This window comes from Budorcas taxicolor, chromosome X, assembly GCF_023091745.1.
Source record: "Budorcas taxicolor isolate Tak-1 chromosome X, Takin1.1, whole genome shotgun sequence".
Classification (NCBI taxonomy): domain Eukaryota; kingdom Metazoa; phylum Chordata; class Mammalia; order Artiodactyla; family Bovidae; genus Budorcas; species Budorcas taxicolor.
In genome coordinates, this window is record NC_068935.1 from 14974855 (window position 1) to 14998979 (window position 24125).

The 24125-nt window shown below is 38.9% G+C and overlaps 1 protein-coding gene across 1 annotated transcript in view; it reads right to left on the reverse strand.

Annotated features, from left to right (window-relative positions):
• MORC4 (MORC family CW-type zinc finger 4) overlaps positions 1-23076 on the reverse strand; it is a 68058-nt gene extending 44982 nt beyond the window's left edge. Inside the window, exons 1-9 of the mRNA XM_052663573.1 lie at positions 22975-23076; positions 22782-22854; positions 17235-17367; positions 10252-10469; positions 9332-9479; positions 6817-6949; positions 6373-6501; positions 3244-3363; positions 1737-1837 (exon numbers count right to left, since the gene is read on the reverse strand). Coding sequence (XP_052519533.1) covers positions 1737-1837; positions 3244-3363; positions 6373-6501; positions 6817-6949; positions 9332-9479; positions 10252-10469; positions 17235-17367; positions 22782-22854; positions 22975-23076 — 1157 coding nt within the window. The remainder of the gene's footprint in view (positions 1-1736; positions 1838-3243; positions 3364-6372; positions 6502-6816; positions 6950-9331; positions 9480-10251; positions 10470-17234; positions 17368-22781; positions 22855-22974) is intronic.
• Positions 23077-24125: the final 1049 nt, after the last annotated feature.

Consider the following 24125-nt stretch of genomic DNA (forward strand, 5'->3'; position numbering starts at 1 on the left):
TCCCAGAATTCTGGAAATAAAAGCAAAAGTAAACAAATGGGATCTAATTAAAATTAAAAGCTTCTGCACAACAAAGGAAACTATAAGCAAGGTGAAAAGACAGCCTTCTGAATGGGAGAAAATAATAGCAAATGAAGCAACTGACAAACAACTAATCTCAAAAATATACAAGCAACTTATGCAGCTCAATTCCAGAAAAATAAACGACCCAATCAAAAAATGGGCCAAAGAACTAAATAGACATTTCTCCAAAGAAGACATACAGATGGCTAACAAACACATGAAAAGATGCTCAACATCACTCATTATTAGAGAAATGCAAATCAAAACCACAATGAGGTACCACTTCACACCAGTCAGAATGTCTGCGATCCAAAAATCTGCAAGCAATAAATGCTGGAGAGGGTGTGGAGAAAAGGGAACCCTCCTACACTGTTGGTGGGAATGCAAACTAGTACAGCCACTATGGAGAACAGTGTGGAGATTCCTTAAAAAATTGCAAATAGAACTACCTTATGACCCAGCAATCCCACTGCTGGGCATACACACTGAGGAAACCAGAATTGAAAGAGACACATGTACCCCAATGTTCATCGCAGCACTGTTTATAATAGCCAGGACATGGAAACAACCTAGATGTCCATCAGCAGATGAATGGATAAGAAAGCTGTGGTACATATACACAATGGAGTATTATTCAGCTGTTAAAAAGAATTCATTTGATTCAGTTCTGATGAGATGGATGAAACTGGAGCTGATTATACAGAGTGAAGTAAGCCAGAAAGAAAAACACCAATACAGTATACTAACACATATATATGGAATTTAGAAAGATGGCAATGACGACCCTGTATGCAAGACAGGAAAAAAGACACAGCTGTGTATAACGGACTTTTGGACTCAGAGGGAGAGGGAGAGGGTGGGATGATTTGGGAGAATGGCATTCTATCATGTATACTATCATGTAAGAATTGAATCGCCAGTCTATGTCTGACGCAGGATACAGCATGCTTGGGGCTGGTGCATGGGGATGACCCACAGAGATGTTATGGGGAGGGAGGTGGGAGGGGGGTTCATGTTTGGGAACACATGTAAGAATTAAAGATTTTAAAATTAAAAAAAAAAAAAAGAAATGCAATATATAAATATGCCAAGTTTTAAATTAATGCATGTATTAAAATCATCCTCTTTCAACTCTCAAAAGATTTAAAAAAATAATAATAAAATAAAATATACATTGCATATGGGAAAAAAAAAATAAAAAAAAAATAAAATGGATGACCAACAAGGAACTACTGTATAGCCCATGGAACTCTGCTCAATGTTATGTGGCAGCCTGGATGTGAGCGGGGTTTGGGGGAGAATGGATACATGTATATGTATGGCTGAGTCCCTTTCCTGTTCACCTAAAATTATCACATTTTTTGTTAATCAGCTATTTCCCAATACAAAATAAAAAGTTTTTAAAAATTGTTTCACCATAAGTATTTTACTAAATAACCCCTATGCTCTTTCCATAATTTTTAAAGTTTATTTCAATTGGGCTCCATACATTATGCATCAGTGAGGTTTAATTTAAAAATCAAATCATTTTATTTATAATCTTAGAAAATAGATTTGAAGGAATTCTCAGTTAACTTATCTGGCTGGTTTTAAGAGATGATTTTAGAGTTTTCAGAGAATAGAATCATATCTGAACAAACCATTAGAAACACCTCAGGTTGGGAGTGACTCACCGGTACTCCTTGGTGTATTCAAAGTCTTGTTTATTGTAGGCCGGTTTTAAGAAATTGCACTCAATGACTCCAATTACTCCCACACCTTCTCCATGAGTTGGCTTAGAAGAAAAATAGTAATTTCAACACTTACATTAATGTTGACTGCCTAGAGGCACTTCCTTTTGATTCCAAACAATAACAGAAAGGTTATATAACATTCACAGGCAGGGAAAGGCCAGTAATATCTAGAGAAACACTGGGAATTTACTCCGATAGACTGCAAGTATTACAATGAATTGGAATCTCTGCCAAATTTTAGGGCAGAGATTTTCAAACTGTGATCCATAGATTCCCTAGGATTTTCCAGGAAAACTCTACTTCACCTATGCTACCTCAAGGCACTTTCATATGTTTTATATTAAGGGATTGCCATAAGATTTCATTTGAACAAAGAATGACAATACTAAAAAAAAAAAAATTAAGGTTATATACTCCTGGTCTGAGGAACTAAAACCAAACTCCATCTGAAAAAAATTAAGGATGCTATGTAATCATCACACTCTATTAAAATAAAACAATGTTTATATATGTAAGGCCACCAAACAACTGTGAAAGAGTCACGCCTGTAGTGATTAATTACAAGTTGATACAAAAGATTTTTGGACTTGAAATCATTTTTGTATTCTTTAATGGAAGGAACTGAGTCAAAGTGTAATTAGACTGGCACACAAACAAGTTGTATAAAGATGATACAACAATAAAAAGAAATACAGGCTGCAAACTAGCTCTCCTGGGTCATATGTAAAACTTTGTCCTACTGTGTAACATAAAGCAGCTTATCATCCTTTGTGCTTTAGCAATCTTATCTATAAAATAGGGATGAATGGGATACTTGTGGATATTACCACTTTAAACTGTCATTAAAACTTGAAGATGATAGTAATATTTCTATACTTCAGTTATAAAGCACTTTTGCATGATTTATTCCATTTAAATCTCTCAACCCTATAAACTCTAAGGTAGGTAGAGCAAGTAAAACTACTATTGTTGTTTCCATTTTACAGGCAAAAAAATTGAGCCACAGAGAAATTAAACAATGTAGCCAAGGTTACATGGCTTTTAGTTGGAAAAGCTGGGACTTAAATCCTGGTCATCAAACACTAAATTTTATGCATCTTCCACTTTGCCTTACTGTCTCCCCAAGAAAATGGAAAGCGCTACCTCAAACATCAGTAAACTTATACACGTGGCAGATTTGCTGGTGCTCTCATTCTACCTCTTATTAACAGTGACCTAAAAAATGCATTCAGTAAGGCTCCCGGGTTAACATTTATGAAGAATGATAAGTAGAAAGAGCTTCTGAGCATAAGACAGCTCACTGATAACACAGAATTCCAGGATCAGATTTAGCAACCATCTCAAGATGGCAGTAAAAAGCTATTCATTAGTTTATCACTTTTGCAAAATTTAAACCTTCTTCCTACTCTTTTCAGCCTTCTATGACAAAGAAACATTAACTACTCACCTTCACCTGGCACCCCACCTTCTCAAAAGACTTTATGAGGCGGTTGTTATGATACATCATTACTCCAAACTGGTTATTATTCTTGCAAGAGAACCCAAAAGTTATTTTCACCTGCTTATTCTGAGAAGAAAATCATTAAGGAGACAAACACCAGAGGCTTTAGCACACAAAATTTTGCATTATATTATAGCAAATAAACATCAACCACCAGTGTATATGAACTGGTACAAACTTTTCACAAAGCATTTTAAAAATCTGTATCAACAGCTTTAAAAATATTCTCAACCTTTGACCAAGTAATTCTATTTCAGGAATTTATACTACAGAAATAGTGAGAGAAGACCATAAAGGTTTATGAGTTATAGAGATTTATCAATGATTTATAATGGCTTAAAAAACAAATAATTTATATGTTTGACAATAAGGGAATGACTAAATAAATGTTAGTGTAGCCACATGGTCTGTTACACAGTTCTTAAAATTATGCCCTTGAAAAATATTTGGGAATATTAGGAAACATTCAGAATATAATAAGTATCACTGAAAAATATGTACTATAAATATATGCATAAAAAGACTATAAGAAAATATATCAAAGTATCATCAGTGATCTAAAAATTCATAAAACATTACCTAACCTTTGCTAACTGCCTAATTTACTACTAGATAAATACATGCACAACACAATTATAAGCAATTAGGTATGTCCAGCTAATCATACAAAACACAATGAAAGCAAAAGCACAAGGAACAAAATCACTTTCAAAAGTAAAGGACAGTAATTCTGCTGGAAAGCAGCTATGCTCACCACTATACCACCAATGCACACTAATCCTGTTGTAATCTATTTCATGGGAAGAAGCTAACAAGCTTGAATAAATAAAACAAAGAGAACTAATTATACATAAACATGAATAATTATGAATTTTTAGCAAGTCATATTTGATTTAAAAATCAAGGAAAGGGAGTGAGAAAGATAAAGGGGAGAGAAAGAACCTGAGATTTTCATTAAAACAAATACTAAAAAAAATCTTCATGTCTAAATGAGTTAAAATTTTTGTTACTTTTTCAAAAACTGATCTCCATTATCATCTCTAAGTAACAAGCTACTTGCATCAAATCCATGTGATAAATGGACCAGGTATGATATGAAGACATAACATAAGTGATACGTAACACAGTAATATTTGGCTCACAACATCCCATGTTCTGGTCTCCAGAAGCCCAAATCAAACCACAAGTAAGACCCCATTCCAATGCAAAAATGAAACAGGGCAAAACTGCCCAAAACAAAAAAACAAAATTCTACACCACAAAATCAACACTTTAAAGATAAAGACTGTCAAATTGTTTCCGTTATACACTTTTAAACTCTCAATTATGATGTGGGAGTACACTGGAGTAGAAGGTTCCCAAATTATTATGAGGGGAAAGGACAAGAGGGGAGAAGAAGGCTTTGATAACTGAGAAATAAATAAGTTAGCATCAGTATCTTTTCCCTCAGTGACCTTTGGAGAAATTTTATTAGAAATTACATTTTACTCATACCTGTAGTGAATTCATTTAGCCCAAATTCTAACAGGGGACGGTAACTAGTTTAATGGGAAGGGAGGCTGAGAAGAGCTGAGGTATATACAGAATGAACACTTAGAAAGTATCCTGATAGAAACCCATAAGAGAAAGAAGCTGAAGGCAGAAATATAGTATATCCTGAAACAGTAGTTGAAAAGCACTTCTTTAGACTGGCTCTGTTAAACTTAAGGCACTAAGATCCCAGCTCCATACAGTGATATTATAACTAATTTACCTACATATGCTAATGATGTTAGCTCTGGCTTTGTTAAGCTGGGTGTGGGTTTTTTTTTTTTTTTTTTAACTTTCATAGTAGACAAGGATTGTGTTCTCCAAAAGGAGAAAATCAATCTGCTTATAAGTAACAACCATATGGCTATTTTAAAAGGGAACAGCATTTTCTGATTTTTGGTCAAGGGAAGAAAGATAAACAGTGTGTGAACAGGTTTCTTGGGCCAAGAGCTGAGCTTATTACTAGAAAGTAAATGACAAGAGCAATTCTTCAAAAGTACTTATGAATTCTCATCCTTTCAAACACTTGTTTGGCCCCCAAATTCATAAACAAAGAGGGACCTAATTTCCATAGTTTGCCTTAAGATTCCTCAAGTGTCTGAAATCCATTCCCAGGGCAATCAGGGGGCAGAAGTGAAAGTGAGTAATTAATTTCTCTGCTGCTGCTGCTGCTGCTGCTGCTAAGTCGCTTCAGTCGTGTCCAACTCTGTGCGACCCCAGAGATGGCAGCCCACCAGGCTCCCCCGTCCCTAGGATTCTCCAGGCAAGAACACTGGAGTGGGTTGCCATTTCCTTCTCCAATGCATGAAAGTGAAAAAGTGAAAGTGAAGTCGCTCAGTTGTGTCCGACTCTTAGCGACCCCATGGACTGCAGCCAACCAGGCTCCTCCACCCATGGGATTTTCCAGGCAAGGGTACTGGAGTGGGGTGCCATTGCCTTCTCCGAATTAACTTCTCTGAATGGCTGCAATTATGAGAAGTACAAGGAAATCCATGTCAAATCTGTTGAAGATTACTCTCACCCTAGGTTTCCCATCTCCTAACTTCTATCAACATAAGTCTGGACTTCTTACAGCAAAACTCACAGCCTATTCAAAAGATTAACAAATTTAGGTCAACATTTTGCAACAAATTTAAGTCAACATTTTGCATATCAATTAATATGTAACAAAATTCCTGTACAAACCCAACAATGTGGATCATTCCTTATAGTAGAGATTCTCAAACTTGGTTACTCATTATAATTTGTGGAGGATTTTTAAATTAAAAAATATTTCTTATTAAAGAAAAAGAGATTTCAGAATCTACTGAACCAGAATCTCTAAAGACTCAGGATGCTATATTATTTTAATAATTTCCAGGTGATCTCTGATAAAACTGGTGCATAGGTTGGTTTTATAAATACCTCCTTAGGATACAGTAAAATAGGGCTTGTCCTATAACACACATTTTTTAATAGGAAAAGGAAAGAGTTCTGTTTTTCTGTGCCAACTTGGAAATCTAATCCTGAAACAAAGAGGTCAGTTTCACGTAGTTGAAAGGATACTGTGAAGGTAGGTTTATATATATCATATCCTACATTGGCCAGGCTCTTGGCAATCATCTGGGTAGTCACCTTCTTCTGACGCAGAAAAATTTTCATCCGTGGCTTCATGTATAGAATGCCACAAAATGCCTATGGAACAGTGAAGGGAAAGTTATTACACAATATTGCCAATTCTACTGACATCCCCATAAAACGCTGCTAGCATCTGAGATCTCATCTGGGCAAAGATTTGGCTCAGTTTGTATACTTTGTTATTCTACATCAACTACCATACTAAGTACTGCTGACTCTATTTGCTACACTGTTTGATGGTGAAAAGGAATCCGAGTATAGGGTTAAAAGGTTGTCATCTTTATATAACTAAAGTGAGATTTTGTTCTGTAATATTTTCATGTTACAGGACATCTTACCTCTCACTGTTGAAGAAAAACCACTCTTACTCACCCGTAATGAGTACTCTGTTTCTGGCAGCTCAGAGGAAACGCCACCAGTCTCTTTTTCATCTGTGCCAAAATCTGTTACCAGGATATCATACTGATCTGTATCAAAGTCCAACTCAGACTTTCCATCTTTATTTCTGGGTAAAAGAGAGAAGTACCAATCTAACAAAAACTGGCTCCAAAGGACAAAAATGCACTAGGAACCCAAGAGAAAAGAAACAACATGAGCCAAAACTCAGATACCTATTTCTTTCCCTGACTACCAGTTCAAAGGAACTATGTGTTACTTGCTTTGAAGATCACACAATATTTAAGGGTATTTCCAGTCTAAACAATTCTGATACGTTTCATAGAGGTGTGATACTAAGTAGCAAAGGAAAGAAAAAAACAAAGGTGGGGATGTCTGTGATCTGATAAATCAAATGGATACATCAGCTATCCTTGAGGCAGGATCTTAATATAGAATTGTTAGGTAGGTCATTCAACAAAATTTCCCCCAAATGAATAAACAGATGAATCAAAATCTACTCTTTCTAACTTCAGTAATAGTGTAAGGACTAATAAGATTTCCCCAGATCTAATTCTATTTCTTAGAAGAAAAAAAAAGGTTGTGATAGCAACAACATATCCTTATTAGTCTTCTAGGAGATCATTTATATAATTGTCATTTAAATATAATAGTACTCATATTCCTTTCATAAGGATATTTCTTCTCATAATCCCTTCAGGTCACTTAAATATGGTCTATTCCTAGACCCTGGGCTACATCACTAACAACCGCCAGGAGAAAGAAGGCAAAACTCATCTTTGTTACTGGAAAAAACTCCAAACAAATGATGGATTACAGAGAAAAAACATATGTCAGAATAACGGTCCCCCAAATTTGTTCTGTGTAATGGCAGTCCCCCAAGATACTCTTAAATATGAAATAAAGATATAAAGTCTGTATAATCAAATAAAATTAGAGAGACAGTTTCTGATTTCCAGAGCCAACTCTAGCTGTAGGGACACCTTCTTCATACTTCAGGCTCCAGAGGCTCAGAGTTGCTGTGTTGAAAATGTAGCTCCTTTTTCAGGGCTGAACCAGAGCCACTATCATATGTATCCTGTATAAAGCTCAGGTCATTATAACAGTATATTCTATATTTTCCAGGATAATCCTGATTCCTGCTACCCATCCCACTCTAACAAATGTACTCTGAGGAGATTCCTGTCCCCCACGGCCCTCACCATTCACTGTCCAAGGAAAAGAGGTCTGGAGAGACAGTTTTTTAAATTTGGAAACTGCACACTATATTGCTGTCTTAAATATTTTCACTGTATGTTGAAATAATGTTAACATATTAAAGCCTCTCTGAAGTGCTATAATAAAGTTATGTGGTAAGCTCTGTTTAAGCCAGCTTTTCCCAAAGTTATTTGACCATGGAACCTTATTTATGTAACACCTAGTACCATATAACTGAGAAACAATATATAAAGAGAAAAGTCTGCTGAGAATGTGTTTAAATCACTGGGAATACTTCATGAAAATGATCCTTTATAATATAAATTATATTACTTGAGGTTTTCCTAGTAGGAGACAGGAGGATGTAAATTACCTTACTTTTTTTTCTTTTTAATTCAAAGTACTTTCTTTTTTATAATATACACATGTATACCTGTGGCGGATTCATGTTGATGTATGGCAAAACCAATACAATATTGTAAAGTAATTAGCCTCCAATTAAAATAAATAAATTTAAATTAAAATAAATAAATAAATAAATTATATGGACCACCACAGTTTTTTAACTAAGTTTTACCCAACTAAGAAATGAGGCAAAATACCTGACCTATGGAGAAAAAGAAGAATGAATATATCTGATACTGTGTTCTATTAAACATAAGAGTAGCACTTCTATTTTATATTAAAGATTTTTTGGTTTCGATGGACACTATTTCATTTAACATGATGAGGTGAGACAAATGACATATCCTAAACTATTTCTAGGTAGCTTTATTAGCTCTAAATATATGACCTGAAGTCAACTTCATTATAGTTCAAATTTATCTGCTTCAAAGATTTTTCTATTTCTAATCCAACTACTCTGAAAGCACAAATACACATATCCTTATTATTTTAAGATTGTGCTGTGCTTTGTTACCCTAAATTTTCTTCCTTATACTTGATTTTCACTGTCAAATAGGTGAAATACCTATCACTGACCTATCTTTAAACAGTGTCTGTGAATATACAATAGATATTTATAATGGATTTGGAAGATTTTAGAATAATATTCAACTATCTTGATGGTAACAGCTTCAGAATATGTATACAGGTCTTTGCATTATTAAGCTGCACATTTTACCACTGTCTCAAACAGAGCTGTGGTTCTAAGAAAGTTAAGGAAAAGTATGCAATGAGATACAAACATGTATCAAAATTTATCTACTCTGCTTCTCTATAGAAGAGATTTATTAAAATATGCTTCATTATATTGCTTCTGTTTATTAGAATCTATCACTCTTGGATACTATACCTGCGGATGTTCCAAATGAGAACACGAGTGCCTTTTTTGCCTGGGATGGCATCAAACTGGGACAGCAGGTCATTTTCACTGTTGAAAATTGAATAGTTCAAGATGGCTTCTAGGCTAGGCAAGGAATCCTCAGTAATAATCATTTTTTGTAAAACCAAGTATAGTCAAAGAAAAATTATCATCTTCAGAGGATGCTATCACAGGAATATCTGCCTTTTGAGTTGCATGTTTAGACAAAATATAGACATAAAGATATAAAGCATGGACATTACTGCTTCAGAAGAAAGAGAAGTGGGGGTGGGGGGGGTGGAATGCAGAAAGATTATAGAGACAAATACCAAAATCAGTTACCCTTGCAGAATACTGCTTCAAAAATTTCATGTAAATTAAGACAGTCCTATACTTAAGAAACAGATCAAAGTCTGAATTTTTAGACTCTTTGGAAGCAATGAGTTCAAACTTTATTGCTATACTGTCTGCCTAAAGACAACCTGGTATCTAACAAAAATAATAGCTTGCCCAGTTATAGAAAAATGAGCTATTCAGCTGTCAGATAAGCTAATGAACCGTATGTTTCTAGGAGGGTGACACAAATCTAACTACTTTTATGGGGAAAAAAGAGAGAAGGCCCCAGGGAACTGTACCATAGGAGTGGTGGGGGGTGGAGATAGTATATAGATCAAATCATGTAACAATGAAAACTGCAAAATAACAAAAACATTTCTCAGTTTCTTCCAATGATCCATTTATTTTAACAATGTTTAATAGGGTGAAATTCTAGTTAAATTTAAGACATCTGAATACCTCTTTAAATATGAAAACTTTTGATAGCTGGATTTGACCTCAAGAAAGAAGTTTCTATCAGAATTGTCAGGTTAGACTAATTTTTAACTAGCATTTCCCATTTCCAGAAAGGATATTGTTCTGCTGGTTGAATGGAACAATTGGTACAATAACTGCTTGGGCCTGGACACATTCCAGATACGTCTGTGATAGGAGTCCAACAGTGAGAGTGCCCCCGTTCTTGGTGAAGACAAGAGCATCCTTTCCTAGCCGCATGGAGCCTGACTTGAAGCCATTACCAAAAACTCCGATGGGACACTGGCTCTTCTTTATGACTTTATCTGTAAAGCCAAAGCTGCAATTATATAAGAAAAAAGAAATCAGAAGAAATCAGAAAGGCAAAAGAGCATCCTAAGAAAGGCAGGCCGAATGTTTGGCTTACAAATGAAGAACACTTATAAAAAGTTCTTCCTTTTGGTATTTCTGGGCAAAACTATTAAGTGAAAACATAGGAAATAACCATGGGGTAATGGCACTGATTTTCCTGTGTGGTTTGTGTGTACATAAACACTTCCACTGCATTAGAGTCACATATTATAAAGGTAAAGGTAGCCTCTTTTCACTAACAGAGGCTATGGCGCAGCTGCCTTTCTTGTTTAGATAAAAGAGCTCTGTTTGCTAATAGAAAAGTTAGGGGAAGATGAGCAGGGTAGTTGTCTCAGAGTACACCTGACAGAGGGTAACAAGAGTACCAGATACTGACACTAGTCAGAGGTACGAGGCAGAGAGTAGGCATCCCTAACCTGGTTATATCACTCTCTAGAAATTGGAAAGTCAGAGGTTATGTATCTTGCAAATTTCAACTATTCACTCAAAGGATAACACTTCCAATTCTTACCCTCTGCTCCATCTGCTGGGACATTTCATTGGAATGTGGCCAAGGGATGAAAATAGGTAGTTCTGCCTCTGAATATCAGCAAACAGCTGCAGTATAAAGTCTCTCATTTTACTAAGGGCCTTTCACAAAGCCACCTCAACAATCTCTGCAGCCCCTTACGATCAGCTTAATCTAGGAGCTAGATTCTTCCCCTTTCTTCTATTTCCATTCAAACACACAACAAAATGACCAAACCAAACAAAAATTAAAAACAAGGAAAGCTAGAAAATAAGTATTACCTTCATGTATCTTCTTTCATGACAAATAAAACTAATTTTTTAAGGATGAGTTCTCTCTAGATGGACTAAATTTTTAATATTGTACACTACCATCCATTCCATAAATATTTACTGAGTACCTACTATGTACTGTGCATCATGCTAAGCAGTGGAGACACAACTGTTAATAATAAGAGACATAATTCTTGCCCTCATGGTTTACAGTGTAAGGAAGGATTTCATATATTACAGATCAGATGTTTTTCCAACATCAATAAAATAGATGCTCTACCTGCCATGGCTGAGCAGCTTGGCCTTGGCTCTAACTCTTTTAATTGGGTTGAAGTACAATCCCTGGGTTGGGAAGATCCCCTGGAGAAAGGAATGGCCACCCAGTTCACTATTCTTGTCTAAAGAACTCCATGGACAGAGGAGCCTGGATGGCTACAGTCCATGGGGTCACAGTCGGACACAACTGAGTCACACACATACATACACCTGATTTCTACTTCCTGGAGGTGGGGGTTTGTGTTTACTCGCTAAGGAAGGAGGATCACTTTTTAATTTTCAAGTGTTACAGGATACCATTGTGTCCCTCGAGATGAGACACTTTAAAAGACCTTTGTGTATCCAGCAAATAAATCCAATCACATAAAAAGGTAATTTCTAGGGTAGAACTTCCTTTGAAAATACCAAAAGAGCATTGAGCTTCTGCAGTCTATAGGCCTTAGCAATCCAGAAAGTAAACTTAAAGAAGCTGGTTAAGATTCAAGCATTCCTTTTCCTCCTGTGACAGAATTACCTAAAAACGACAGGGTTTTGAGGAGGATTAAATGTCACACTATGTGTATAATATATTATAACTTACAAAGTAGTATTTAAACTTCAATTTTAAACCCTAGAAGTCATTCAGAATGGTCATATGCTATCATCTACTTCTACTTCATATCTAATGTCATATCTAAAACTCAGGGCTCTTTATAAACAGTAATCTTACCTACCATGTGAAATGGATCTACGGGGTTATTTGGACTTTAACCTTCTCTAATGCTACCAAGATGCTCCAAAATCAGATGGTGACTGAGCCATGAAATTAAAAGACGCTTGCTCCTTGGAAGAAAAGCTATGACCAACCTAGACGACATACTAAAAAGCAGAGACATCACTTTGCCGACAAAGGTCTGTCTAGTCAAAGCTATGGTTTTTCCAGTAGTCATGTATGGATGTGAGAGTTGGACCATAAAGAAAGCTGAGTGCTGAAGAATTGATGCTTTTGTACTGTAGTGTTGGAGAAGACTCTCGAGAGTCCCTTGGACAGCAAGGAGATCATACCAGTCAATCCTAAAAGAAATCAGCCTTGAATATTCATTGGAAGGACTGATGCTGAAGCTGAAACTCCAATACTCTGGCCACCTGATGTGACGAACTGACTCACTGGAAAAGACCATGATGCTGGGAAATACTGAAGGCAGGAACAAAAGAAGATGACAGAAGATGAGATGGTTGGATGGCATCATTGACCTGATGGACATGAGTTTGAGCAAGCTGCGGGAGTTGGTGATGGACAAGGAAGCCTGGTGCGCTGTAGTCCATGGGGTCACAAAGAGTCAGACACGACTGAGCGACTGAACTGAACTGAATGCTACCTAAGCTTCAATTAGGTGGTCAAGGGAAAGTGGTGAAAAATTGGGAGATTATATTGCTTCTTTAATTTCCTTACCATTTCTGCTTGTTCTGCCATCTATCATCTTTTCCTCTTCATAACTATAAACTTTCATTGTATTATAGCTTATATGGTGGTGGTGGAAGTTGCTAAGTCATGTCCAACTCTTGTGACCCCATGGACCATAGCCTGCCAGCCTCCTCTGTCCATGGGATTTCCCAGGCAAAAATACTGGAGTGGGTTGCCATTTTCTCCTCCAGGGGACCTTCCCAACCCAGGGATCAAACCTGGGCCTCCTGCATTGCAGGCATATTCTTTACCGACTAAGACTACCTAAGGTTGGAAAGATAGGTAGTGGGACAAGGCAAGAACCAGAAACGCCAACGGATGAGAACAAGGTGAGAGGAGCTGGAGGCTCAGTTTGTTTTTGTTGTTATGTTACCCTTAACTCTTCCTCTGTGCTCTTTTATTCCACTTGCATTCCCATATTAGGTATTCTATTTAACTGAAAAATCTCAGAATACATGCCAGATACCAATCAAATCGTTGCCTAACATAAACGTATTCACAATAAATAACAGAATTGTAGGAATGACTCTCATATAGTTTGTTATGTGTGTTAGTCACTCAGTCGTGTCCAAGTCTTTGAGACTTCATGGACTGTAGCCCACCAGGCTCCTGTGTCCATGAAATTCTCTGAGCAACGATACTGGAGTGGGTAGCCATTCTCTTCTCCAGGGGATCTTCCTGACCCAGGGATTGAACCCAGGTCTCCTGTATTACAAGCAGATTCTTTAATTTTCCATAGATATTTTGTCTTAGGTGGTTTCTCTTCACTAAGTTAAGTCCTATTCTATCGCCTTAATGAAATAGACAACAGTATTTACACACCAAGGGGGCCCTGTGAGTGGAATCCAGGAAAATAGCAGCTTCTTTTCAAGTTCCTTAAAAAAGTCAACTTTAGAATCTAGAGAGGTAAATTTAAACTGGGACTCTGATCAATTAAAAAAAAACTTAGCAAATTCATGAACATAAAAGGGAAAGTACTGCTGTTCTCTAAATGTACTGGTGATATAATGTGTAGCATAAAATAATGAAAGGATACTCAGCATACTGCTAGTCTCTGGCTGTTGTTTTAGAAGAACAGACCTACTAGGAAATATACTTCTTAAAAGAGGTTTTTCAACAAAGGCAGCTGAATATAGACTAGTTGGTTCACACACTATTCCCATAAGCTAAACAGAATTAATTGTGAACCTTAAAGGAATTTAATGATAGGCTTTTTCTTTTTACCTTAATTTTCATGGGATTTTGTATTTATGGGAGAAACTGTTACTTACATAACTATTTTATTAGCCTGAAAATATAGGAGTAGCATAAAAAGTTGGAAAATGTAAATAAGATTATAACAAATGCTATAAGTCAAATAGAATTTCTGTAGGCTTAATAATTTTGTATGATTACCTCTGTTATTTTTTCCAAATACAAAAGTAACATGACCCCAGACAGAAAAATTAATATATTTCATAAAAGTTTTCAATGCTACCTCTAAAATTCAACTATTTTAGAACAAATTGTGGTACATGGAATCCCTGGCTGGAATTCTGGACTAAATAATCTCTTTTAAATAAATGGGACCTTTTAACTGATTCAAGTTTGTTTCAAGATATGATCAGAAATAAAGTCCAATACATATATTATACTTTAGCCAGGACTCATTTTTTAAATTCTCTAAAATTAAACAGACTTGTGGTTGCCAAGGAGAGGAGGAGGGAGGTATTGGGATTTGGGGATCAAAAGATGCAAACTGATATGTATAGAATGGATGGACAATAAGACCTACTGTATAGCACAGGGAACGATATTCAATATCCTATGATAAACCATCATGAAAAAGAATATATATACATATATATATATGTATAACTGAGCCATGTTGCTGTACAGCAGAAATTAACACATTATAAACCAACTACACTTCATGCTTGGGGCTGGTGCACGGTGATGACCCAGAGAGATGTTATAGGGAGGGAGGTGGGAGGGGGGTTCATGTTTGGGAACACATGTACACCCGTGGTGGATTCATGTCAATGTATGGCAAAACCAATACAGTATTGTAAAGTAAAATAAATTCAAAAAAATTTTAATTCTCTAAAATTAATTTTTAAATATGAGGAACAACTGCCCATCTCAAATTAGTGGGAAACACATTTGGCATGATAATGTCAAAAAAATCCTAAGGTTACTGTAGTTTCTGCCTGTTTTGTTCCTTGTGAAGGAAGCAAAATTTTGAATTAATGATATTCATCCTTAAATCTGAACTCAAATGTCATTTCTACATGGTCATCTTTTTTGATTCCATAGACTAGATTAGATCCCTCTGCTATATATTCTCATAGAAACTACTTTTCCTTCACAGGACTTACCACTAGTAGAATAACCTATGTAATTGTACTACTAGTCAATTATTTTGTATCTTTTTCACTAAACTGTCAGCCCCTTGACAACAAGGATCATGTCTGTCTGGTTCACCCCTTTATCTCCAGTGATTTTCACATAGGTAGGTGTTCAGTAAAAATTTGGTTAAAGAATATAGAACAAAAGAGACAGTGTTAGTCACTAAGTTGTGTCTGACTCTTGTGACCCCATGGACTGTAGCCCACCAGGCTCCTCTGTCCATGTCATTCTCCAGGCAAGAATACTGGAATGGTTTGTCATTACCTTATCCAGGGGATCTCCCTAATCAGGGATTGAACCCAGGCGTCCTGCACTGCAGGCAGATTCTTTACCATCTGAGCTACCAGGGAAGCCCAGAACAAAAGTTGTTGCAATTACCGTTGCAATTATTTTGAAGCCATCCTCTTGCTTCCTCCTGCCTTATAATTGTAAGCACCAACTCTCACATATCTAGTTCCACAAACAAAATAGAAGGTGGTAAGATTTGTTGTGCCCACTATTTGACACCCATGTCACTGGGATAACACGTGGTGGGAAATAATCAATAAGAAGATACGTGATTTTAGGAAAAAAACTAGTACACACAGATTTAGACATATAAATATTTTGCTTCCACCCCACCTAAAATCCTATTTTTCATAATATAAAATATTAACTTTAGGTGATAAAAGTGAGGCTGTAAGTTCAAAAATAGGGCCAACTCCATACCTTCACCAACATACTGGCCATATTCTTATTTCACTTTTAGAAGCTTTCCCCAGATATTCTTCTAATTATGAGGATCTGAGACATATGGTACACAGATTGCTGACTGGTAAAACATAACCAACTTTATAATTGGTTATGCCCAAATTTCACTTCTTTGATGACTCAAAAAGATTTCCCTAGAAACAGGGTTAGAGAATTAGAATACCTTCAAGGAGAACTATAACCAAATAAATCTCTTCCATTTTTATAGTTCAGAGCCCTTTCCCTCCTCCACTGGTACTCATGCTTCACAGGAAGCCACATGGAGAGTAATAAACCTCATTTGCTCAAAAAGGAACTAAGAAGGAAAGAGTTAGGGAAGCACTTATCTTTCACTGAGTGATAGGTGAAGATAATAAAGTACAAACTTACATTCTTAATTACAAACCTTTAAAGTAATTAAATGAACTGACAGTGGCAACAGAAATCTATATTACCAGCTTCAGCAGTTAGAAAAGAGAATTTCCTAACTAATTCTCCTGCAAAACTTTCAAAGATTATGTGTATGACATCTTCTGTATCTTTCGTGGGGCTTGATTATACCTGGGAATGTTCATGGTTCTAATATATAAACTGCTATAATGCTAATACTTCTGCTCTAAGAGTGAATTTAAGTTAATACAAATTGGAGAAGGTCTCAGATCAATGAAGACCTCCAGGTCTTTAGCCTTGCTGTTCTTTTTGCCTGGACTCTCACCCTTGCCCTCTTGTACCTTTACCTCATTAAATTCTACTAATCCCCCCTTAGATCTCAGCCTAAACATCATCTCATCTAAGAGGCTTTGCTTGACCTTCTAGATCAGATAGGGCTTCCCTGATGAGTTATCTCATTGCATCCTATACTTTTGTATCATCATACCTATGATTTTTTATTACTACTTGACTGTCTGAATTGCCAGCTAGACTCTAGTTTAGACTCTAGTTCCACAAAGTCAAGAAGAGTATCTGTTTCATAACCTGTGTCCTGGCACATAACAGCTGCTCAATAAACATTTGTTGAATGAAGTAAGAGGAAGGAAAATATTAAAAGAAAATTACTAAGCCTTAAATAGAGTTCATAAACTCAAAACAAGAGAAAAAGAATGAAGATATCTTTACCTGAGCATTCGGTGTAGTTTATGAGGTGTCATCCCACATCCATCATCAGTAAAGGTCAAACAAGTTTTATTCTTGACCTCTTCAACATCTATAAAGACCGTCCTGGCGGATACATCTGGATCTACAGCATTATCTGCAAAAGGTAGAAATCTGTGATATTAGATCTCTTTTTCTAATATTCTATTAAAATCTCTGGTTCAGTGCCCCTAGGACATAGAAACTGTCCTTTATTCCCTTCATGTGAATGTCCCAGAAGGTGAGCAGGGAGCATTAATGGTATGGGGAAAGAAAGGTACGACAGCAGATGGGTTTATGAAGCTGATTTCTAGATTTCATATAATGACTGATGTGCAATCTGCCTTTTTCTCTTCAAACTTCACGGATTACGGGAAAAGTAAGTCCTCCATATACAAAGCATTTTGCTCCATTTTTGTCTTATTACTTCTTATCTTTTAGCCACTTTACTGCTCACAGACATATACAGTAAAGGGTGGTTATGGAGAAGAGTCGAATCTGCAACTTTGTTACAAATAGATACACAGCACACACATTAGAGTTTATTGTGAAGATTTTATTTTCTACTTTTCTTTTACATCACTCTTCCATTAAAGAACACAGATATTATCACCATCCCCATTTATAGCATGAGAGGCACTAAAAGAGTTAGAGGTTAAAACCAAAACACTAACTGCCTGCTTAGATCCAAAGGCTGTAACAAGCATGCTTAGAAGAGTGAGTCTGCTTAGGTATTCTGTAATAGTCTTGAAGGTGAGACTGTCTAATTCTCATTAAATGGAGAACACAGAATTAAAGTAGGGAAAAATATATAGAAAGTTTTACAATTCTTTCTGGGTTAGGTCTTCACAATGAGTTATTTATCCAAGAATCCAAAGACATCAAATATAGCCATATTCTAATATGTGTGCCATGTCTGCAACCCCAGGGGATGACACTGGCTAAATAGTCACATCTTTTTGCCACAGGTGCCAGTTTACATAATTGCCAGTCATCGACACACGTGGTACAAAAATCTCATTAGGGCTCACTGGCTGGAGTGGGAGGGCAGTTTGTGCAATCTGTTGGACTGGTGTCTCAAGCACTCCTGTCTTTACTGGCTCTTTAAACAAAACAAAGGCCTTCCCTCCCACCCACTTCCCTTTCCCTGGGATCCTACATTGATTTACTGATACCATGTGGCTGGGCTGGGAGATCTGGGTGGGGCTCTGGTTGTATACTCATCCCACTACCAACGTTCAAATCATGGCAGTTCTTTGCGGGGAACATCACTTACCAGCAAGAGAAGTGTTGCACATATTCAAAATATGTTTTTGTAACACAATTAACAGTATCAGTTACAACCACTTAAATGTGTGGAATGTCCATCAAATGAAACAAGACAGATTAATTTCAAGGGCCACAATGGTATTGCCAGAATTACTGATAAAATTGTCACTGACTGTAACCCAGAAAGTCTTAACAGCATTAAGGCATCACAGATAGCCCCAGAAGGGGATTAAAAGGTCTGATAGAGTCAATCTTTAAGGACTACATGGGGCCAAGCCTTGTGTCATGTGATAAATCAAGTGGACCAACTTTTGGCAGGAATTGTTAAGTCTGACATGCAATAGTGCCTTTGTCAGAAAGACAGTGTTTTACTTTGTAATAAGAGGCAGCAGCTTTTTTTCTTTAACTGACAGGATTCAACACTGTGAAGGCACCTACATTGTTTCAACAAAGTGCTTGGCAAGTAGGCCCTGAATTGTTTTAGAACCTATCAATCATGGCTACTGGCAGCCAAGGCCATTGAGACCAATGCCCTTAACTTGTCAACCAACAGGACATCATTTCTACTTTGAAAACTTTGGATATAGAGGGATTTTTTTCCCCCTAACACTTAATGAACATTTACAATTCAAACATATAATGCATATCAATTCCAATTCTGCATTTATATAAACCGCATAGTCAATGAACCAGCTTACAGGCCTCTCACAAAAATCACTTTTTTCCCCCATTTTATTGTCAATTTTGCCCAAACTTTACTAGGTGCTTTTTTTAAACAGAAACCTACCAAAGAGTTTTAAGGTAACTACCAGGAGCAGCCTGAAATTTTTTCTCCTTGGCTGGAAGCAGGTAGAATACAGGGGGGAGAGGGCACAGCAGAGGCCAGGGTCAGCTGGGGCAGCAGGGGAAAAGAGATCAGCAGACAGACCAGCAGCAGTAAGCACAGCTTTGCACTTATTTTTGGTTTTAAGTGCCCTTCCACTTGGCCTCAACAAATGAAGTTGTAATAACAGGTTGGCCTCAATAAATGAACTTATAATAAAAAAAGGCACCAATCTGGCAGCTGGTTTCAATTTCTGTTTAACCTTTCAAATGTTATCAACACATAGCACATGCTATCAAATCCTACGGAATCTATCTTCTCCCGTGGCCCAGCCCACCTAGCCTATGACCACGCAGGGCAGAAAGAACCCCTATTTAACTCCCTTGGCCCACCACTTAGGTGAGAGCTATACCACCAAATCCTGGGATGTCCTTATCCCCTCACTTGGCTCACACAGTCTCCTGTGCTCTCAGATCCCAAGTAATCTTATCTCTCTTAACCTAGCCCATGGTACCCTCAGTGGGAGGACTCTAACTCCCCTCAGCCACCATGTAGGTAACAGCATGAGAAACCAAGCCTCAGGGACTTTATGTTAGCCCCTAACCATGTGACCCATGGTCTAAAAACAATCATAACTGAACCTTCACAGCTCATTCTAACCTGGGAGGCAATGAGAAAGTGTCCCAAACAGCATCCCTGGAGAGACAGGATGGCGAGTGGGAGATAGCTGGTTTTGATATAGCTCTTCCCCCCATCCCCTCCTGTTCCAAGCAAATGGCCTATGACAATTCCTGCAAGGTTGTCAGGGCCAAGCTGTGGCCCTCCCAGACATCCAGTAAGAATCTAAAACTGTTTTCATCTAAAATTAAGGTCATCATCTTCTGACACAAGCTTATTCTTCCTCTCTCCTCTCTGTCATACACACAAACACACATGGTGTCAGCATTCACATGCCAAGTTTGAAATATAAAAGTCATTTTTTGTCCCTCTCTCTTTCTTACCCTATACACCCCTAGTCTCTCTCACATCTTCGTATCTCTATTTCCATTGTCACTTAGTTTACAGAGTCTGTTCCCTCTCATCTGCATTGTTGTGATAACCTCCTGCCTAGTCCTTCAAAACTTTGTCCCTCTTTGCTCCAATTCATCTTATACAATGTTGCAAGATTAACTTTCCCGAAGCTCAGCTCTGACCACAATATTCCCTTGATCAGAAAACTTCAGGTTAAAAGCCCAAGTACCCGAGCCTCCCAGTCTCATTTTGGTCACAGCTCGCCATTCTAACCTCATTCCCTACTTAGTACTTAGGGTTAAAAGACCTGCATTTAAGTCCTGGGTCTGCCACTTAATAAACACACAATCGTGGAAAAGTCAACTAAATTCTCTGAGCCTATGTATCCTTATCTACAAGATGAGAGTAATGATGACAACGGTGATGCTACTGCTGTTTACCCCAAAAGGTATAGTTAAAAATATATTTGTGAAAGCTCCATGTAAACTCTCTAAGGACCTATAGTTTTAACTCTTCATGACATCCATGTTCCAATCAAACTCAGCTACTCAGTATTCTTCATGACTTTGTTCATGCAGTTGTTCCTTTTGCTTGGAATGCCCTCCCCTCCCCACACCCAAGCCCACATGTCCCAATCCTTCAAATCTCAGCTCAAATGTCACCTCCTCTCCAAAGCCTTTCCTAACTCTCCTTTTCCTGGTAAGCTGGATGTCACCCCTCCTTCCTTTGGACTCCCACAGTACCCAATGTGTCCATCTTTGCCAATATATCACTTTCTATTTTGCAGTTATACAAAGAATAAACCTTCTGTACATGTTTTCTCTCCCCTGCTAGAAGATGAACCTGTCATATTCATTTTTGTATCCAGCACAGTGAATGCTCAATAAATATTTATCAAATGAATGGTTCACCAGAAAATTAATGCATAAGTGGAGAAGAAAACTACTTAAGGAAAATCTAAAGTGAAAGCTTCAGATTACTAGTTAACACTTTGCTCTCCCTTTTCTCTATTATTAATATGACAGTTGTGATTAGGTTTTAATCTGTGTTGGTATCTATGTGTGCAGGCATGTGTGTGTATGTATATAATACACCTGTATACTTGCACTTGTATGGGTCAGCTTAGACCAGAATTAGGTTCTTTTAAGTTAATGCTTAAGGCAAGAATCATATATATTAAAATTACAAATGAAACACTTTAGAGATCACCCATAAAGTTCAGTACACAGTATAGCCTAGGTACATATGGTTCTGCACAGTGCTACTGTGAGGGAACAAGCTTCTGTCTCTCATTTCTCACTAAGTAAATTGGTGGCTTTCCCCTCTTTTTCTCTTTTGTAAGTCACATGCACCTAGATCTCACTCCACTGTGAATTTCTCTCAAGGCATGGTGCAAAGTCTTAAAAATACAGTCTAGGATTCAGAATGGGTCAATGTCAGTTTTTCTCCTTCACCTTCTAACGAACAGTCATACATATTGTAAGCATTCTGTGTTACCGTGAAAATAATCACCCTAGCTCCCCATCACCCCTGCAAGTAACTCTCCTGCTGCCCAATGACTTCTCGCTCAAGACAATTCACACTGCAGGGCCACAGCGACTGCTTAAGTGGAGCCTGGAACTCATTTGGGGGAACTTTGAAACCGTTTTCAAGATTCTGTTCTGTGCTACCTTGCCCCAGAAACACCTTGCCATATTTTAAATTTTGAAACATTTGCAATGTGCTCGGTATGCTTCTGCCATTTTGTCCAGGAATGTTTTTCTTCTTTGCTTTCCACACAGTATTTAGCACACTACTGCAAAAGCTGGTGTACTTGGCTTCAAGGGATCAACTGAAAACGCTTTAAAAGCAAACATCGGTGGAGCGAGAGGTTAAGTGCTCAGTTATTCATTCCAGCGGTGCGAGGGCGCTCTTGGATCGCGGACCCAGCGCTCCACGGTCGCAGGGAGCCAAATGCACTCGTGTCATCTCTTAAGAGATGTCCCATCATTCCCAGACTCTCTGGTCCCAAAAGTTAAAGAACTCCGTTTTCCAGACTTTTCTTCATGCCCCTTTGCTAGCCTGGCGCCCTCCGTCTGTCGCGGGCCCCCGTGGAGCCCAGCTGCCTCAGGGCCCGAAATTGGTGTGCATCTCCTTTTGATTATTAACTAAGCTACCCTAAAGCGCCTGGAACGTCACGGGCCAGAGAGAAAAACCACACGGGACTAACTCTTGGGTCACATCTTGTTTCCTCAGCTTTATCTGCGGAACTTCGTCCCCGGCGACGGAGCCGACCCTCTCCGCCGCCTGCGAAGCCGAGACCAGTCCCGACGCCCCCACCCCTGCCCCGGCCCTCCCCGCGCGGCTCTGCACATTCCTCTCGCGTCCCCGGCACCACGTTGGCACCTCTGCCTCGGGCGTTCGCGGCCAGGCCCGCCCTCGCCACTCACCTAGCAGCTCCGCGATGGCACTGAAGGGTCGCGTGTGGCTGCTGGAGTTGCTCTGTAGGTAGCGAGGGCTCATCTGGGGGCGAGAGAAGGTCCCGTCCCGCGTGAGGCCTCGGCCCGCCGGGCCCTCCCCGCGCGCCCCCCGCAGCCCCGGGGCCCGCGCGCGCGCGTCCGCCCCCTCGGGCCCCCGACCTACCGTGCTCAAGCGGATCCCAAAGGCCTGCGGGCCGCTGCCCGGCCTGGCCAGCGCGCTACCCGGCGCGCCAGGGCCCGCGGGGGCCCCTCGGTACAGGAGCATTTTTTTGGCCGCCACGATACTCTTTTGCCGCTGCCGGACTCCTCGCCCGGCCGTCCGGGACTGGCTCTCGCTCCCACCCGCAGCTGGCGGGGGCGGGGCGCGCTACAGCCACCTGTCCGGGGCGGGAGGGGGTGAGGCCGGCAGAGCCGCGCAGTGGCCCCGCCCTGTCAGCACCTCTCCCAACCCGCCGACTGCCGAGCCGGCAGCGGGGCCGTACAGAAATATGGCGACCTCCTGACAGCCGCTCCTTGATCCCCGCCCCTAATTAATTCTTGGCGTTTGCCATAGGCCAGGACGCCGAGCGGGAAAGCGAGCGGGGGGGGGGGGGGGGGGGGGGGGGAAGGAGGCGGGCGCATGGGGAGGGGCAGGAATGAGGCGAGGGGAGGGAGAGGGTGTAGGGATTTCTGGAACAGAGTCCCAGTTCGGAGGCATGACTAACGGGCAGGATAAGACAAGTCTTAGAAGTTCTGAAAACTAGAGTTTTGCTATCTGGGGAGATAGCAGGCAAGCTCGCCTGATGGGAAAGCATTCAGACTATTTTGCCTCAAATGCCTCCAGAAGCAGCCAGAACTTTTCAGAAGGCTATTGGCAAATCATCTTCAAATCTTTGCAAGCATGCAGGGAGGCTGTTTATGAAAGAAGAAATTGGAATGCACTTACATACCGCAAGTAGGAGATGGGGGTTAGGTTATGCAGTATCCACAAAACGGAATACTATGGAGTTCTTAAGGACCGTGTTTGCAGATGAAAATTTATTCATGTGGAAAATATTTATGAGGAAATTAAGGAAACAGGAGGTCACCGAATATTGTGTAACGTGATACCTATTTTTGTTGGAAAAGCAAGTGCATACATATATGTATAAATATGCATGTAATCTCTCTCTCTCAGACACACACACACACACACACACACACCACAATGAGAAACACCTGAAATTATGTATTTCAAGATGTTATCTCCAGGTCCAGAATTATGAGTTTTTCCGTTTTTTCTTACTTACATTTTTACATTTTTTGTACTATTAAACAAACATATACTATTTGATT